This window comes from Haemaphysalis longicornis, unplaced genomic scaffold (assembly GCF_048455015.1).
Source record: "Haemaphysalis longicornis isolate Haplotype H1 unplaced genomic scaffold, Haemaphysalis longicornis Haplotype H1 scaffold_9, whole genome shotgun sequence".
In the NCBI taxonomy this organism is placed as follows: domain Eukaryota; kingdom Metazoa; phylum Arthropoda; class Arachnida; order Ixodida; family Ixodidae; genus Haemaphysalis; species Haemaphysalis longicornis.
Window position 1 is genome coordinate 29,947,676 of NW_027526460.1, and position 18,622 is coordinate 29,966,297.

An 18,622-nucleotide genomic window follows, 5' to 3' on the forward strand; every position below is an offset into this window, starting at 1 on the left:
ACCGTAACGCTACTTATCAGTGTGCGAGGGGCGTTCATAAGTTCGCGCATTGCTGCAACTAAAAAACATACATATCTGGCAATGACCCTCCGGCGGGAGTTTAACCTTCCTCTTTAAATCCTCCCGCCCCCCGTTATCCCAAGGTCGTGCATTCTTTCCACCGATGGACGAGGTGCCGCAGACCGTCGCTGTTGAACTCCTCATTTGAGAGTTCAGTGAGAGCTCCATTTCAGCAATCACTTCCTGACGCTATTGAGTATGTTCGACCGCAATGAAATGATGTGCGCAATTTCACAACAGTTCCACAAGCTGGGACATTGCCGCTGTCCACAAATACCGGAGAGGCTTCGAGGTTTCCAGATGGAAGCTGTCGTTATGCTTTCCTGCCCTAGCCGTGTTTCGTGGTGTTGCATCGCACGCAGAGGGGCGTGCACTCACCTTTATCGTGTACGCGTGTTCCAACTTTATAGTAACGGTAATGCGAACCTTACGAACAGATTGATTGATTTCTGATTGCACGGTTTTAACGCACCGACGCAGCGCAGGCGATGAGGCGCGCCGTAGTGGAGGGCTCCGGATTAATTTTGACCACCTGGGGATCTTTAACGTGCGCCGAAATCTCGTACACACGGGCGTTTTTGCTTTTCGCCTCCATCAGAAAAGCGGCCGCCGCGGCGGGAATCGAACCCGCAACCTTGTGCTCAGCAGCGCAACGCCTTAGCCACTGAGCCACCAGCGGCGGGAGAACCTTACGAACACCCATCGTACGTTACAGTTAAGTCCTGCATGTAACAAACCTTTAAGTAACAAATTCCTGGCTTTGACGAGGTTTTTCAATTCCTATTTGCACTCCCATTGAAGCCCAGGTGTTTTGCGGGGCCTGTATGTAACAAAACGTCGCGGTCATTAACCTTGATGCAAAGAATTCGCTGCGCCCATGAGTCATTGTTTTTGCTCTCTTTTTCGGAAAAGAAGGGTAGAGAAACTCATTAATTTAACGAATTCCGGCCAGGCCGCAAACTACCGTGCGTTTCGACGCGTGAGTGCGACGCGTGAGTGCGAGCTCGGTTGCGCGCTGGTCTGCTTGTCGGCGTGTAGTCGTGCATCTCCGGACTGCTATGGTGTCTATTCGTCGGTGCTGAGTTCTGCTGCCAAAAAAACGAAAGGGTTTGCCTTTCCAAGACAAGCTCGAAATTTTAAATGCCGCCTCCGCCAGCGAAAATGAAGAACGTCGCTGCCCGCTACAGTATCCCAGCTACTCAGACACCCTCAATATTTTTGAGTGCGAAAAAGAGCACCACGTTCTCGGAAAGGCGCCCTTTCCGCATCAGGTTTTCTCTTGAAACGCGTTAAGGCATCGAGAAGTGTCAAAAGGAAAAAGTGATACGTAAGTATAACCATTGTGAGTTTAAGAGTGAGTGACCGCGCTTCTTTGGAGTGCCGAGTAGTGACTAGTACGAAAGCAGCAGGCGCATATCACCCAGTTTTTCGCATGTGAAATGAATCATTGCATAAGGAAAACGAATTTTGCGTTCGCTTCCCACTGGGTCCTTTCCAAGTAGGGAGTGCTTGGAAACGAGGCTGCGGACCAGTTGGCTCGTGAAGCGACATCGTGCACTCGTCTTCTGAAGGTGGCCCCAGGTGAACGGCGCATTTTAAAAACAATCATACAAAATCATTTCCGCTCTCTTTGGCTACCACAACATCGACCTTGTGTCACCAAAGGAATGAAGAGGACCGAGGCAACCTTACTGTTCCGCATCCGGACCAACTCAGCGCGGACACCGGCGTGGCTCCATAAGCTGAACATTATCTCTTCACCTCTGTGTGGAACGTGTGGTGCTACAGGCGACATCGTACATTTTATTATGGACTGCCGAGAGCATGCGGAGGAGCGGTTAGCTTGTTTAAAGAACTGCGAAGGATAGCCGCTCCGCAGGCCTCTTTGAACGATTTAATTTTCCCGGAAGGTCATTGGATCACGTGGAGGGACATCTTTCGTTTGATCCTGCAATTTTTACGTGTCACAAGCTCAGCGAGTCATGGTAATTCCCGCGCATAGCGGTAAAAATGTGCTGATCGGGTGAGCAATTGCCGGCATAACCACGCAAGGCTAGGTGCACCCGTCAATAAACATCCCACCACCACCACCCACCAAGGGTGAGTTCACCGTCACTGATGTCCAGTATTTTGATTTCTTTTGTGCTTAATTTAAGTGAGCCTAAGCTCGAAACCTGCATGTAATAAAAACCTGCACGTAACGAAAACCTGCATACAACGAAAAATTTTGATTTTTTTCCAACTTCGTTCACCAAGGTTTAACTGCATACCGTTATGCTGTAGTGAAAACCACCGACAAACAGACCGCCGGTGTCAAGACTGAAACCAAAGATACCGTAATTTTAAAGCATTTATATGTGGATACAACGATGAAGTCCGTCCGTCCGTCCGAAACACTCTGCGTGTCACACTTTCACCTTAAAGCAAAATACTGTTAATAAAAGGCTCGAGTGCCTTCAATTTTTTAAGTAAGCCTGTTTACATTGTCCCAAAAGACTGTATTCCCACCAGTAGTGCATTTGTGTATTGTAATTAAGCTGAGTCTACAGAAGCTTGTTGCGCGCGGCTTAAAGATGCATGGGGTTCTATGGAGATATTTAATATAAGGCCTTAGGCCTTCATACTCTGATTTTGAACTGCTTACACTGCCCACAGAAAACTTCCTTTCCAGAAATGCACTTGTGTAGAGTAGTGAAGCCGGCCTTAAAGGCAATGGTGCATAGCCTTCCATGAGTCCTTATGGGGCATTTAATAAACGGCCCTTGGACCTTCTATACTGTAGTATCAGATTGCTTATGTGGCACCCAGAAAAGTGTATTCCCAGCAATGCATGCGTGTATATTAGTGAAGCCGACTTTTAAGAGGATCGTTGTTTAATGGAGCGGCTTAAGCATCTATCTGACAATTCCCATTTGGAAGTTCCCCGCAATTTCGCCTCGATTTTTTAGATCACTGTTTCCAGTGATGACAACATTCGTGAATGCTTTTCCACGCCGTGGCCACAAGGTCACTACGTTCCAAATAAGTTACTCATCTAAGTGCGGCGGGAAGTGCTGAAAAAAAATCGTAAAGACAGTTCCTGAAAGTATATTCAAGCCAAGCTCAAAAGGACGTAGAATGGGTCTAGTTGGTGGATCTTCATGTTCAATTGCGCTAAGTATACAGACGAAAGTGTCCTTTCGTCTGTATACTTAGCGCAATTGAACATCAAGCCAAGCTCCTGTTTGACGGTATGCGTATAAACTGTTTCCTTATGAAAATTTCGTTCGCGACCGGAATACGCAACCAACGCGCCCTGTGGGTGACTGTGTGTTTGCTCCGCTTCTGAAAGTGCCAGCAATGCCAGACAGCACAACTGAATTTTTTTCTGCCCCGCATAAAGAGTCAGCGAAGTACTGAACATTGCTACAAGGCTATATGCACAATCCCTAAAACATGGATCAAAAACCTGCTATTCAAAAATCGATCGAACTGCCCACACGCTTACGTTTTAAGTACAACTTGATGAGCATGGGAACTGTTTATACCGAAAATCAAGGTTTTATTCTGTTTATTGCAAACAAACAAACAGCGTAGAAACCGTCGTTTCTCGGCAGTGGACCAGACAACGTGAACCATACGCGCCGATATTCGCACAGGGAAATAATAAAACCTAGGTATACCTTATGCCCAACGTTTCATTTTAAAATAAAAAAAGACGAACTAGCACAGCGACTTATCTGTTCAATCATCATCAATCATCATCACCACCATCCTATGTGCGCCCACTGCCGGGCAAAGGCCTCTCCCGTGGACCTCCAATTATCCCGGTCCTGCGCCAAATGTGACCAATTTATCCCCGCAAACTTTTTGATCTGATCTGCCCATCTAACTTTCTGCACACCCCCTGCTACGCTTGCCTTCTCTAGGAATACACTCTGTTACCCTTAATGACCAACGGTTATCTTGCCTTCGCATTACATTTCTCTTAATTTCTACTAATATGTCTACTAATATGTCTACTAATATGTCCTTAACACGCGTTTGTTTCCTGACCCACTCCGCTTTCTTCTTGTCCCTTAATGTTACACCTATCATCTTCCGTTCCATTGCTCGCGGAGTCGTCTTCAGTTTAAGTTGAACTCTCTTAGTGAGCCTCCAAGTTTCTGCTTCTGCTTTCTTCTCTGTTCACCTGGGTACTAATTGGACTACCGCGAAGACCTAGAAGTGCGTCGAATCAAGACTTAAACATCATGTTTAAACCTAAGCCATTCTTCGGCGCACCTAAATCTGCAATGTGCATTGCAGGCGAAAACATTATGGCTACCCCTGGCGATACTTATCGAAGATTTCTTTACCGCCACATCGTTTTCACGTCCCTCGCTTTTTCTTTCTCAATCCTCCAAAACACAATGTTTTGACGGGAAGACCGGCATCCTTCACGCCATAGCTTCCACAGAAGCCGAGTGTTCCGTGGCTGGGGTGCACCTGGTGTACTCCACTGCCGTCACGTTCACTTGGCACGCGGTATGACGTCAACGCCGCACGCTTTAGGTCAACTCTTGTCCCGCTGATGGCAACTGTAGAGAGTTATAGCAGAGCGAAGAATTGGTCACCCGCACGGTACCGATACATCGGCGCTTGCGCACAACCAGTTTAGCCGTCTCTGCACACGCGCTGTGGCGCTCATCGCCTGCCAGGTACCTCACCGGGACCGGTTCTTCGCTGTGCTATGACTCTCCTGTCTTGTGGCACTGCCAACTCGATCTCCTCCCTTTTGGCCCAAAGGGAGAGATCGAGTGGCCTGTGGTTGTGGTAACGTACTCGGCTCATATACTTGCGAGATTCGAAATTGATTCACATGCGAACTCCAATGGAGAGAGAGAGAGAGAGAGAGAGAGAGAGAGAGAGAGAGATGAGAGAGAGAGAGAGTAGAGAGAGAGAGAGAGAGATGAGAGGAGAGAGAGAGAGAGAAGGGGGGGGAAGGGGGGGGAGACTTTATTGGCCCCAAGTGAGACGACTTTGTTGCAAAAGGTTCGCATATCGTTGTGTTGTTTAGTAAATATGTGCTGTGTTCCCTTGAGTTCATAGCGATGTGCGGGCTTTCACATCATGTGTGAGAGGGTAGCCCCCCCTCCCCTGAACAAAATTTGCATTTCGGGTTATATAAGTCGGGATTCATCTGATGATACAGGAATGGGCTTGGAAACGAATTGGTCTGCAATAGTCGTAGTGCTACAGCCTATTTTCTATCGAGGGACTGATGGGGGCCGGGATATGATCGTCTGCCCTCCCTATAGTAGTTGAGAATTTTCTGAAACATGAGAAGCCTGTCGCGCGAATTCAATTTTCTTTTCAAGCTATTTGATTCACATTATAGAAAATATTCCACATACGCGCATTGGCACAAATTCCGAAATTTCTGTAAGTGTTTTTGTACATTTTTACAGTGGCGGCAGTTTTCTGCACCGGACACATTTTCGCACAATGGGCACTTCAGACTTCGAAGTCGAACCCATGAAAATCGAGGTGATGTAGCTTCAGCGGCAGGTTCGTCATTGTACGATGTCCGTATGCACTTCACTATCGGTCATCTACAGCACTGACCTTTCTTTCTCGCTAGTGCTCGACATACCTTCGGTTTGAATGTTAGGCGTCGATGTGGTTGGCATGCATGCCAACCACATCGAAAAGGTGGCAAGCCGACAATGTGCGGTGCTTGCGGCACCGCACATTGTCGGCTTGCCACCTGAAGTGCAAACGATGCGAGGGCACTTTCGTAAAACAAAATCGTAAACGAAAAAAGGGTGCGGTCATGGCTTTAAAAAAAACCTTCGAATAGAAATTACGCGACGTATCGAACAGTAGTTGGCAAACTCGTTGACCATATGAAGAAATTCAAGGTTGTCCTCTTTTTTTCGTCCAGATTGCACGCTTTCCTAATCTACCTCGTTTGAGTGTTTGTTCCTCTGGGTTTTTTTAACAGCAAAGCTCTTTAAGCTTTTAGTTCCGCCGTATAGCGTTACCAGAAAAAAATATCAAGAAAAAAGACCGAGCGCACGTGAGCGAGCGCCTATGTGAGGAGCGCTCGGCGTCGGCCAGGCTTACGCCACATGAGGAGCTGGCTAAACATACCGAGAAAAAATACCGAGGGCACGTGAGCATGTTCCTCGTGAGGAGCGTCCGGTGTCGGCCAGCTCGACCTTCGAGAACATCTTGCCCAGCGTTCATGACGTCATTTCTCGCGTGCTGTTCTCCTTGCCAGTTCACGTACGTTCGCGCATGATGGGTTCGCCGAGACCACGGTGTAAGATATATTATTAGGTGAGGACACAGCTTACAAAACGAACGTGTGCTCTTGGTTTTGATAAAGTCGCCAAACTGGCGCCGCTGAGACCGTTGATTGCAGCGCCCTCCAGCGGCAGAGAAAAGAAGCTGCCCGAGCGCTGCCCACTCGGAGGTGTTCGGATCCCTTCGGCTCCTTGTCGGGCCTTCCCGGCAGCTTCCGTAATTGGTCGTCTGCTCGATTTCTGCTCGCCGCAGCTTGGCTGGTTCCGCCGGCCGTGGGTGCCATATGGTGGGTGCAGACGATAATTTGAAGAAAGCCGTGCGAAAGCCATTGCGCTCGCCCCAGTGTTTCAACGTGTTGTAAGCATGTGTTTTGAGTCGGTAACAATCAAAAGAAAGTATAAAACACTAAACCGAATGGAATGTGTGCCGCGGTAGCCGTTGAGCGCTCACACAAATGAGATTTTATGCTGCGTTTTTTATGCTTGCGCAAAGAAAAAATAGGGTGCAAATGTTTTATTGAGTACGTACTGCAACGGGTGGCAAGAAAACGTGACAGTAATTAACGTTACCTGCGACCGTAAACGAATGAATGCGTGCTCTGCAGCCATCCCCAGCAGAAAATGACGCTACTTGCGGTCAGAATTTTCTGAGAGTGCGGTTGCGCGAAAGGGTTCTGTTTGGTGCTTTGAGGGGATGTACTACTGAATGTCGAAGAGGTGCGCGCTCGCAAACGATGCAGTGCCGTCGACTTTACCGTTCGCTACAGACCCCCAAGCTACTCCGTACAAGCAGCGGCAAAAGAAAGCGTCCGCTGCCGGAACAACGCCCCGGCATGCAAGGAAAGTAGGCAGTTTGTGAAATGGATTAAACTGGCGGCGAATACGCTGATGTTTCTTCGTCGTAAATGACGTTGCACAACTGGGGTAAGTCCATGCACGAAGCAGCGGAGACGAATCGATGTTGTCAAACTCACCGCTGGTGTCCAATGTTCTGAGGCGCTGCGCGCGCGTCTTAATGAACTTAGGACGCCCGAAATCTCGCAGCTGTTTAAACAATGCAATAAATTACGCGTTAAGATTGCGTTGTGTGAGCTCACACGGTGAGCTCAAACAATGTTGTTTTACACGCAGGCCGCTGGTGCCTGCGAACCACGTGGCTTCGGACAGTCTTTGTTCAAGTCACTTCAAGCCTCGGTCGCTTCGAAGCTTAGTTAAGAGTTCTGCCACCAGATGTCCTTTCAATCAAAGGTCCACGCGCGGCGCCACGGCGCCACCAACTCTGTTTGACAGATTTTTGGGCTGCTGTGTCCACACCTAAAAGTATATCTTACACCGTGGCCGAGACGCAGAGTTCAGGCTACAGATGCCGAGTTCGCGAAGCCGGATTCCTCTGGTTCTAGCGCGTGCTAACGCGGTCCACGTTGGGAGAGATGTGAACGGCTGCGGACAAAACGGATCCGGGCCCAGAAGCGCCAACTACGGGGGAGCAGTGGGGCTCGTGCCCCCCCCCCCCCCCCGGACGGCTTTACGGGGGGGCAGAGCCCCCTCCGGCCCCGGCTGAGGATTTTTTTAAAGACTTGGCTCGGCTCTGCGTCCGTCGACATCGTACTGTCTGCCAACTATTGTTTACAATAGGGGTTGGGATCTTGAAAGACAGTTCCGTACCCCCGATGGGCAGGGGGAAACGCAGGGCCGTGTGGTTTTTCTTCACGGTGAGTTAGACGTGCTCAGTGTGTGGATTGTCGACAACAATGTAGCGCTGCGCTTGGCTATGGTGGCTAGAAGGGTGGCCCTTCTAGCTACCATAGCTTGGCTTCAGCAGCACGCCACCAAAGCGACATTTTGTCGAGAGCATAGGTCGGCGCACTCACTCGTGAGTACACTCATTTGTACTTATTTGTACTCAAACTCATGAAAGAGCACGATGATGAGTGAGTACACACCCAGATTAAAAAAAAAAATTCCCTCGCACTTCCCCGAGGGGGAGAGTGTGTAAGTGCGAATGCACGGTTGTTGATTGCGCGATTACGGTGGATATCGTGATCTTAATGAGTAGTTGAGAGATCACACACACGCACACAACTACAAAGAAAGATATTTCACTCGTTATTGCTGGTACCGTTGCCCGGTCCGCCATCATCGTTATCGAGATGCAGGACCAGCGACTGCTCTCGACGACGGCGCGCGCTCGACTAATACCCTCCCGCGCCACGCGGCCGCTACACGAGCGCCCTCACGCGTCGGAATGCGGAGCGCCCGCTACGCGAGCGAGAGCTCTCCCGCCCGAAGTGGAGAGGAGGCGCCCAACACCCGCAGTCACTGAGCGGAGAGAGGAGGAGGAGAGTAGCGCCCGCCGTTACGGCGAGGGCTACACGAGCGCCCTCACGCGTCGGAATGCGGAGCGCCCGCTACGCGAGAGCTCTCCCGCCCGAAGTGGAGAGGAGGTGCCCAACACCCGCAGTCACTGAGCGGAGAGAGGAGGAGGAGAGTAGCGCGCACCCATCTCCCCCCGTTGCTAGGGAAGACGAGGAGCGCGCGCACCCGCAGCTGTTGCTATGCGGACGACGGCGGCGGACGATTCAGGCTCGCTTAAGAAGTGCATTCGCACTTAAAACGTGAGCATGATGACGATTGAGTACAGGGGTAAGTCCACTACTTGTGAGTACAGAACTCATGCTTGCACTCGTGAGTACATGCACTCGTGGGTACAGCAGTGCAAACAAGTTCTATCACAAACCCAAGTCCGGACGCACGTGTACGAGTTTCAGACATTTAGCGGTGGCGCTGTGCTGCTTAACTCTCAAGGATGGTAAAATGAGGCAACGAAAACTGCACCTCCCTCCTTTGCCTGTCCTTGTTTGGCGCTGTTAGCGTTTTTCGGCGGTCGCTTGCTAAGGGGTCGCGGTGAAAAGAGAAAAACGAGGGGGTTAGGTCCCGGTGGGAAGCGCAGCCACAGTTGCTCTGTTTCTACGGCACCTGTTGATTGGAGCAGTTATTTTTATTTACAAATTCGCGGCCTGGGAACGCGTAGCTGCTTCGTTCCGCTGGCTTCATTCAAATTGTTTTAGGGGCATTCCGGTGGTGGCTGCTCACAATGCATGCACTGCGCGCACCGAAGTCGCTCTTTTCCCGTCTTAAGCAGTTTCCATAGATGCATGTCATGCTCTGGAGTCGTTTCGTGAGCGGAACCGCTCATTTAAGCAGTCGCAGTTAGTTTACGTGATTCGCGTTAAATTGACTGCATGGTTTGCGTCAACCACATGGATTTATTAGGCTCCCGTTTTGAAACTTTGTGCTCAGGTTTGGTAGGACTATGTCCTCGTGCTGTCTATTTACAAGTGAGCATATAGCCCCACCGTGCAGGTTGTGGGTTGTTAATCGGACATCATAATGTCCAGTCGAACGCGTGTGACGCGTTGTTTCGCCTCGCATATTTTGTCGAACAGCGCTGGCATCTAGCTGCTGGAGGAGCGTTTTGCTTTCGAATGGCAACCCGATGCGCTGCTTCTCGTTCATGCCACCGTGTAATGATGAGGCTGACAATGACGGCGAATTTCGGTGGTTGTTCTTCCCCTACTTTCATCTGCTGTTTACTGGCGGGGCGACCACTCCTCGCTAGCAACTTGTGCCGAGTTTAAGCTCGCACTGTGGAAGGCCTTGTGAAAGGACCGTTTTATATGATGAACGCCAACGCCAGACGTTGGGTTTTTACCTTTAGCTCGCGTCTTGGAACGTCTCGTACAACATGTTGCTTGCCCATAACGACGCCACCGCATTTTTTTATCGATAGCTCTCAGCTTCATCAGCGCTTCTCGAACCAAGAGCTGTAGATTTCCACTGTGCAACCAACGCACCAACACGGGAATACAGTGACATCAGTGCAAGCTATCACGCCTCCGAAAAGCCTGTCTGCAAACTTTGTTTTCGAGGTCACAAAGCACGGCAGAGCAGTTGGGCAGTGTTGTAACGGCTGTCAAGCACCGGTAGCAACTGGGTGCACTTCGGCCGTCGACTGCGAGCGATACCCGCTCCAAGCCTCCAAAACACATACACTGTTGGGACTGGGCCATCCCAGCTCAGTCACTACTGTTGCGACGTTGCCCTGCACAGTCCGCTATCGACGTGGCGCAGACCATAGCGACGAAGTAGCCGAGCTGACGGTTATTTGAAGCAGCATTTATATACAATATATACAAAGGTAGCAAGCGCGTTACATGTCTAAGACAAGCGCGATAGCACTTCTCAACTCAGGGCCTTTGATGAGATGCCGCCGCACGACCGCTTCTTCCGGGCTGGTTTTATACCCCCAGGGTTCCGTTGCAGCCGCGTGCAGTTACAATGCCTCCAGTCGGAGCTATCACTGGCCGCATTATGAATCTGGCGAATGGAGGCGAAGCGATTGCGTCAGCCGAGCCACCACGACCGGGAAAGGGAAGGCGACTCTGCGGCGGCGTCTCCAGGCGTTACTTGCTGCGTGTCTGCGGGGATTAATTAGTTCATCCCAGACATGATTTGGTCCAGCCGTCGCGATGGGAAAGGGAGAGCAGACTCGGCGGTGCCTTTCCCTCTAAGTCGCGGCACGTCTGACGCGGGCGGTTTGACCTAGGCGCGAATCAACCCCACCATCGGCACGTCGCCAGGTGCAGCGAATTTGTGTCGGGCGCTTTGGCACAACACACACACGTATACAAAAATGAGTGGTCAAAGTCAGACCCCTTTCGGGGGCTCTTAACGGAAATGAACATAGCAGCGCGTAGCGCCCCTGTCGTGTCCCTTTCTCGTGTCCCTTTCTTTTTACCCCCGAACTGCCCATTAAAAGAAAAACAAATCGACTCGTTTTTTGTGCTGATGGTTCAGTCATGCAATATTTTTGAATAAATGTGACCAGGAAAACACGTGTTCAAAGAAATTTCTACTGGATGCGTCAAACCGCTGAAGTTCACGGTTCATAGATTTGCGGGACGTCTTATTTGGGACACCTCGTAGTGAGTCGACACAATGTAAAAGGCCCTCACTGCTGCAGGTGCCCCTTATGGTGATGATGATTAGTGGTAGCCTCTTTGTAACGGGGTGATGACGTGTCATCTCATAGGGACCCCCCCACCGCTTCCTCCCCCCTCTCTTCGCCGCTGCGAGGCGCACTCCAGGTCTGCCCCCCCCCCCCCCCCCCCGGAAAAATAAGAAGTCTACGTCACTGTCCGGGCCTGCCACTTATGGGGAACTTTCAGCGGCAAGCTCGGAAATACGTGTGAGGTGCGACAGCTGGGTCTCCGACGGAAAGAGAGGGGCTGCGAGCTCTGCTGTTTTTCTAGCCTTACACCACCAGTGCAAGCTGCGCCATTTTTTTCCCCCGATTGCATGCTTTCCTAATCTAGTTCGTTCGAGTGTTTTTTGTTTTGTTTTTTTTCCTTCTCGGGTTTATCTTTTTTTCAGCTGGTAATCCCGCAATAAAAAAACAAATAAAAATGCATTTGCTGTAGTTACTTCGCCGTCGAAATGTAGGCTCGGTCAAAAAGTTACCCGATTAGAACGGTTTTCCCACGCTAGCCGCGAGGTGCCTGTGACAACACCATAATAACTTTCGCAGTTAGCTGAAAACATAACAGCGCCATATTTGGGCCTAACTCCGATTTTCGCGGGGCGGAAAAAAGCTATGCACCGCTCCTTCGGGCGACGACGACGGTTGAACGCGAAGCTTTCTTTTGAGGGATTCCGTGGCTGTCGTCTGAGTATGGACTTTGAGACGCAGAGCTTTGACCTTTCGCCATTTCGTTTCGCAAAAAGAAAGCCCGACTCCGGAGCGGACGCACACATGAGCATTCGTTCTGGAACGAGAGGAACGTCCCCGAAACAAATGTGCGCACGCGCAGTCAGGTCTCGGTACCCGCCGTCGAAAGCACAGCGTACGCTACCCGCTAGCTTGGAAACTTCTGACATCACTAGCACACGTCCGAGTAGGCAGTAGAGGCTCAGTGGAGAGCGACGTATACGCGCAACGCACACGCAAGAACCGAAGCGACACACGCATCAGCGCCGGATTTGTTTACCGTGTCGATAAAAGACCGGCCTTGCCCACCCATTCGCGGTACTTGGATTTATAGGTTATCAGGGTTTGTTTACGCAGTACGTCTTGGATCAACACCGAGTCGATAAGGCGGGAAATGTGACGCCCATAGCCCTCCAAGCCGAGCGGCTTGAAACGCGCTATATTTAGGCCCTCGCTGTCCGTAAACTGGATCACTCACTTCGAACCCCGAATGACGAGTCTCACTCAGTTTCCCCCCTTCCCATAGGGTTACTGTTGGCAATGTTGGCAACGAAATAGCGGATGAAATAGCTAAGAAAGCAGCAAAATATAGCGGAAAAAAATGGACTGGCCTATTTCACTACATTTTATCAAAACGCATGCTCGATATTAGCGTAACAAAACACTAGAATGATGGCGACAAGAAGGAAATAAAATTTACACATTCCAAGGAACAAAAACTGTTCACGAAATTCCGGCCCACTTTCCCACAAACTATCACATCTCGCAGGTTATTACTGGACCAGGAACCTACCAGAAGGCAGCTTCGACCACCACTCACAGGACTGCCACATAAAAAAAGTACACAGATTACTTTTTTCCGCCTGTAGAAATAATCTCACAAGAGGGAAGTCTGAGCTAATAACAAGTACACAAACGTAAACATTCCAGAAGAAATCACAATCCTAATTAACTTTAATATTAAAAAATACTAACCCCACAAATATTTCGGCGTAAAATTCAATAGACACACAAAATCAGGAGCAAATAACGCGACGATAACTTTTAGAACTTACGTAATTATCTCATGTGTATATGTTGAGTTATTTCCGACATGAAGCACTCAAGCCGCGTGTCCAGCGTGCTCCACCCATAACCTGAGCTTTCGGGCTATACAGTAAACTCTCGGTATAACAAAATCGCTTTATTGGTGCTCTCGCTTGTTTCGAAGTTTGTGGCCCTCCCAACTGCAATGCGCGGAAAGCAAATCATCCTTCTTTTAACGAAGTACTGCTTGTAACGAATTCAGTTTACTGTCCCGAAAACTTCGTCATGGCCAGCTATTCCAGTGCCACTGCCGCAGTTATGATTCCAGCTTCGGAAGCAAGGGCAGCCTCGGTTAGACGCCTATAACTTGCAAACTGGGAAGAGGCCTTTCATTTCTTACATTTGAACTAAATCTGTCCACGCACGCACAAAAAAATTGAAGGTGGCTTCGGCACTGCTAAAAACATTTCACGCCTAAAGCTATTCGAAAACTTTAAAGGCGAAGCTTTAGTTTCCTCGCTGATGACGTTGTACGCCACTGCGCCCTGCAGGAAAGCCAACTTTCTCTGACGATGATGATGATGTATGATCGTGGGTGAAGTGAAAAAAAAAAAAAACTCGAACCTGGGTCCCTCGCGTTACGAAGCCGGCGTCTATCCCATTGTTCCATTTCTACATGGTCGAAGGTTCGCAGCGAACGCCAAGCAGTACGTACCGATTCGCGCCGTGCACCCCAAACCCGAACGTTAGGCCTACGGAGTGCACACCCAGGAGTCGCTGCGGGTATTCTAGAAAAAAGGTGCGTACCTCCAGAATAGAACATACTCGCAGTGTGGGATTGGCCAACCAAAGAATTCATCACGAGAAAGGTTCGCGTTCAACCACAGTCGTCGTTAGACGGAGCAGTGTAAGATTTTTTTTTAGGCTGCTGCCTGCCGCCAGGGTCAAAGTGTCGCAACAAAATTCCTCCTGCGTACCGCCGTCACGCGACTTTAGAAACCTGCGAAACTCGCGGGACTGCCGGCTCCTCGCTGCCCATTACGAAACCTCAACCCCGGAAATTTCAATGGGTCATCGCGTCGAACACGGAATTACAACACATAACATCGGCTGCTTCGAAGGACACTCGAGGTCGCGGCAAATCGTTTCCGCTGTATGCCGTCGTTAGGGAACCACGTAAAACACGACTTCACGCGGGAGATTCAACAACAGGGTCGCCGAAAGACGGCCCTCCCACCGCGCTGTACATCCTATCGAGATTACAAAGGGCCTTGTCTGAGAAAATGCCAAATCAGCTTCGGCCTCCTCTCCGTCAGCGTTGCGGCTATCAATGACTGTCAAGACAAGGCCTCTCTATCGCTGGTCTGTCTTTATAAAGACGTGTTGACACAAGGCAACACGGGGTCTCGCCTCTCTTGAGCTTTCCCGCGACCGTACAGACGATGCAACAGTTCCCGGACAACGACACTGAGATAACATCTTCCTTCCCTACCGTAATTCACGAGTTCGCCATACAAGATTGCCAACGGGCCTCGCAAGACCCGAGCATCGGGCGAAGAGAGACATCGAATTAAGTTCTTCAATCTATAAAGACCAATTTAATAATAAGCGTCTTTAATAGTTGAGAATACGTAAAAAAATACCCGAAATCAAGGTTTAGGCACCATACCTTATACACACCAAAATAATGAGCGCCGCAGAGGCTAGCTTCGAATTTCGTACCACGCCTCTATCGAGTGACGCATACGCAGGATTTATTTCAGGAAAGAAAAAAAAACGGAGAGAATTTAAAAATTACGTCAAAATTAAAAGAGAAAATTGAAGCTTCAAGGTATCCGAGGCGTACTCCACAGAACTTCCGTCTGTTGTCTTCGTTTTTGTCTTTCGTTTGGAGCACTTCTAAACGGCTCATCGTCGCGGTGAGAGCAGACCTGGAAGCCGCGTAATCGTGGGGCATCCCTTGCGACAGAAAAATAATTACGGGTAGTCGTTATCCGACCAACGGAAGGGTCAGTGACCTTGCCTCTTCACGCCCCCTTCCCGCCTCTCCTTGTATACGATCGCCAACATTTCCGAAGGAGCCACGCATTTCCCTTTGTACGCCAATGCCTCTACTTGAAAAGCAGCTGCGACCGAGGACCTCGTACGCAACAGCAGAATGTCATTAAGTAAAGCTTGGGTCGGGCTAGTTGTTGCAATATCGTTTGAGAGAGTTGCGCTAAGAACTTTTCGCAGAAACAGAATTTTAAAAAACTACAGTTTGGGACGTACGTTTTTGTTTTGTTTTTGGTTTTGTTAAAGTCTGGTTTGTTGGTTTTGTTAAAGCCCCAAGCGCAACCCTCTCAAAAGATCAAGCATGAATGTCACATCTTTTATGACAGGAGACCGGAGGGTAGAAGATAACGCAACGACAATATTATTCTTTCCCAGTGAAAATGACGACAAGAAAAATTTCTGTAGTTTGTCGTATTTTCGTGTGTCATACTGTCGGCTTGTCGTATCGTTATCCTGATGCTCGGTCGTGTGTCGTATTCCTGTCCTTATTTTGATGTTCCACCGCGCCCAATTCCTGTCTTGTCGTGACCCTGAAGTTCCATCAGTAGTTGCACATGGTTTTAATGTTATTGCCCAGTCTGAAGAGTAGCGTAAATGGCAGTTCTGTTGTGACTACAGGAAGGCTTGTAGTTGAGAAAATTGACTTTGTCGTTACGACCGAAATGTGTGTCATGACAACAGATGGCTTTGTAGTAACAACAGAATTTCTGTTGTCACAACAAAGTTTCTTGTCGCACGACAGGGATTCTTGTTAGGTTTTTGCGGTATTCCTGTTGTTATTTTAGACTGGGCAATATGGCATAAAGGTTCTATAAGTGTAAATGGTGACAAGTTCGCCCAGTTTTCAAATGTGCTTCCAACTATTCTCCCCGAGGCGCTTCTCAAAGTTTCCCGTGCTCGCTGCAAATTGAAGCTTGTAGTTAACCCATGCGGTTGATGTGTTGAAGACAAGCGTATTTAACTTTTCTAGACCAGAAAAGATTTCCGCTCATTTTTTTTTACAAAATCCCGCTACCTGAAAACCCAGAGGTACTCGCTTTTGAGCGTTTGGCCCTGTCTCATTTTGTCATTCCACAACCGTAAATTCAAATGTGCATACATTTTACAACAAAGATATGCGTGTTCGGAAGAGAGACACATTCTTTGGGGTGTCCTCCAGAAATATACGCCATTTCTATCCTCGTTCGCAACAATTTGAGAGTACCCAAAGTTTGGACAAATCGATAGAGGCTGAAAGGGGAAAACAGCACGAAACAACACAGCCGATATTATTTCGCACAGTAATTTCCTGTTTCGGTTAGCCGAGCACACTAACATTCGCAGTGAGCCGCAACAAATGCTCAGTTATTGCGTTCGAATGCGCGAGGCTTGTGCGCATGCGCTTTACAACCCAAGGCGCACGTGTTTACATCCCAATCGTAAACAGTAAATAGCTGTTGTATACGACTGGCACAAAACAGCTGCCGTTCAGCGGTACCCGAGTACGACGCTCCACTCAGCCGAAACGGCCGATTGTTCGATTCGGAAGCCAGCTGAAACGCTGCGGCTATCGCAGCTGGCGGAGATAACGGGCAGCTTTGGACTATGAAGCGATCACAATCGTTCTTCGAAAACGCTTCGGGGATTCAGTCTTCTAACCCTGAGAATCGCTGTCGGATCCCGGATCGAGTTCAGTCGCGAGCCGACAGATTAACCCCGAGTCAAAGACCCCGTAAACTCTTTTCACTACTACAGTTCAAGAACCGCGATTGACACGCTGTCTCCTCTTTGCCCGTGCCTACCGACTTGTAAGTCCAAAACAGAGTTCCCGAAAGAGCCATCGAAGCAGAGCGCATGCACAACAAAAGCGTCCGCGTAGTCCGATGTCCCACTTACTCATGTTGGTTCGAAATTCCCGCGCTGGCGACTCGCTCGCGTGAGTGCCCGACGCACGGTGGGCGAGTCAACAACACACGCGGCTCGCGAAAACACACAGCGGCACGGCCACCGCAGCTGGCTCCGTGTCGTGGCTCCCGCGTCGTGCCCGATGCGCGAGGGGGAAGCTCGGGGAAACGTCAGGCTCGCGACACGGCGTCCGAAACACGGCCACACGCGATCACAAGCACCGAGCGAACCGCACCCAGCCTCGGCGCGGCGTCCATCTACGCACGTCACAGCCGGAACCACGTGGGCCTCTCTTCCGGAAGGCGTACGCGCCGAGTTTACGTTCCCGGAGCGGCGCACGCACGCAAGCACGTCGCTGAGCTCGCTGCGCGGTCCGGTCGAGCGATCCCTCAAGGGCAGCGGGAGCGGCCGCGGGCAATCGGCGAGGCCCCTACCGTCTCGAGGGCCGGAATTCTCGTCCTTCGGGCGCGCAACGCCTGATGTAAATGCGACGACTTTCGCTCGCAGGTGTGTCTCGCTCTCGCGACGTCACTTCAGTAAAATGAGTTTCGACAAAGCGGTGCTGCTGCTTTCTGAGGGCACAACAGGAATGCAGATTGGAAGGCGACGTTTCATAGAGCGTTGCGCAACGAAAATACGCCGGGCGCTAATTAAGGGTAGGCCGGCTCTAGCGAGGTACGGGAGAGAAACGTATCGCGGTTGTAATTGTTCTCGATGCTGCTGCTTCGAGTGCATGATTTACCCGCGGAAAGAAACATGATCGCACGGTTGTTCAAACCATGGCGGCCAAACTCCCGAACCCCGTAGGCCCAGAGAGGTCGATGACACTGCTAAAACAGTGAGTAAACACCACTTGTCAGAGCGTACGTGTCAAGGGCTTTGTACCTCGCTCGAACGTATAGTACATTTCCCCGTGATCAATCCGACAAGAATGTAATTCAAGTGCAGCCGTTTCAAAAGATGGTTGACTGCGCACCTAGGTGTGTAGCACATGCTCAGTTTTTTTTTTTTTTTCGTTCGAAGAAACTTAGCAGTCTCGGTGCGTCTATCGGTCCCCATATTTCTAACCGCAACGTGCGATAACTTTTCGACGCCTCGATCCTCCCCCTCTCTAAAATACGCGTAATAAGACAACGATTGCCGACGGGGAAGACTTTAGCCCGTACAAGGTTTATCTACTGCTGACTGGAAGCCAGAGAAGAATAGCTACGAGAACGGGCACTTGCGTCACGGTGAGCGTCGCACCACGACCTCACTACGACGACTCGGATGCCAGTGTCCGCGCGCATGCCTACTCACTGGTGCACTGCCTAATCGTTTACTTAACCTTTTAAAACTACCGCTAGCTTCTATGATGATTCACAGTCTCACAGAAGATGGACACAGACTAACTACGCGTGCTTACCGATACCTCCGGACAGCGAAAGTGAATGGTCCAGAGAAATAAAACTTGAACGAGTGGGTGTAAAGGGGCCGACTTATCGTTTTGACCTTTCGCAGCCATTTCGAATTTCACTCGCAGACAAAAGCTGCTTTGTTCGTTTAGAAGTAATAGCTAAAT

General features: G+C 49.8%; 1 protein-coding gene across 1 annotated transcript in view; it reads right to left on the reverse strand.

The window, feature by feature from the left end:
* The window catches only part of LOC144153722 (rho GTPase-activating protein 18-like), a gene marked incomplete in the record, with an annotated part of 196,060 nt that extends 178,286 nt beyond the window's left edge, over window positions 1-17,774 (reverse strand). Inside the window, 1 exon segment of the mRNA XM_077685413.1 lies at window positions 17,053-17,774. Coding sequence (XP_077541539.1) covers window positions 17,053-17,056 — 4 coding nt within the window.
* Between the last annotated feature and the right edge of the window lie 848 nt (window positions 17,775-18,622).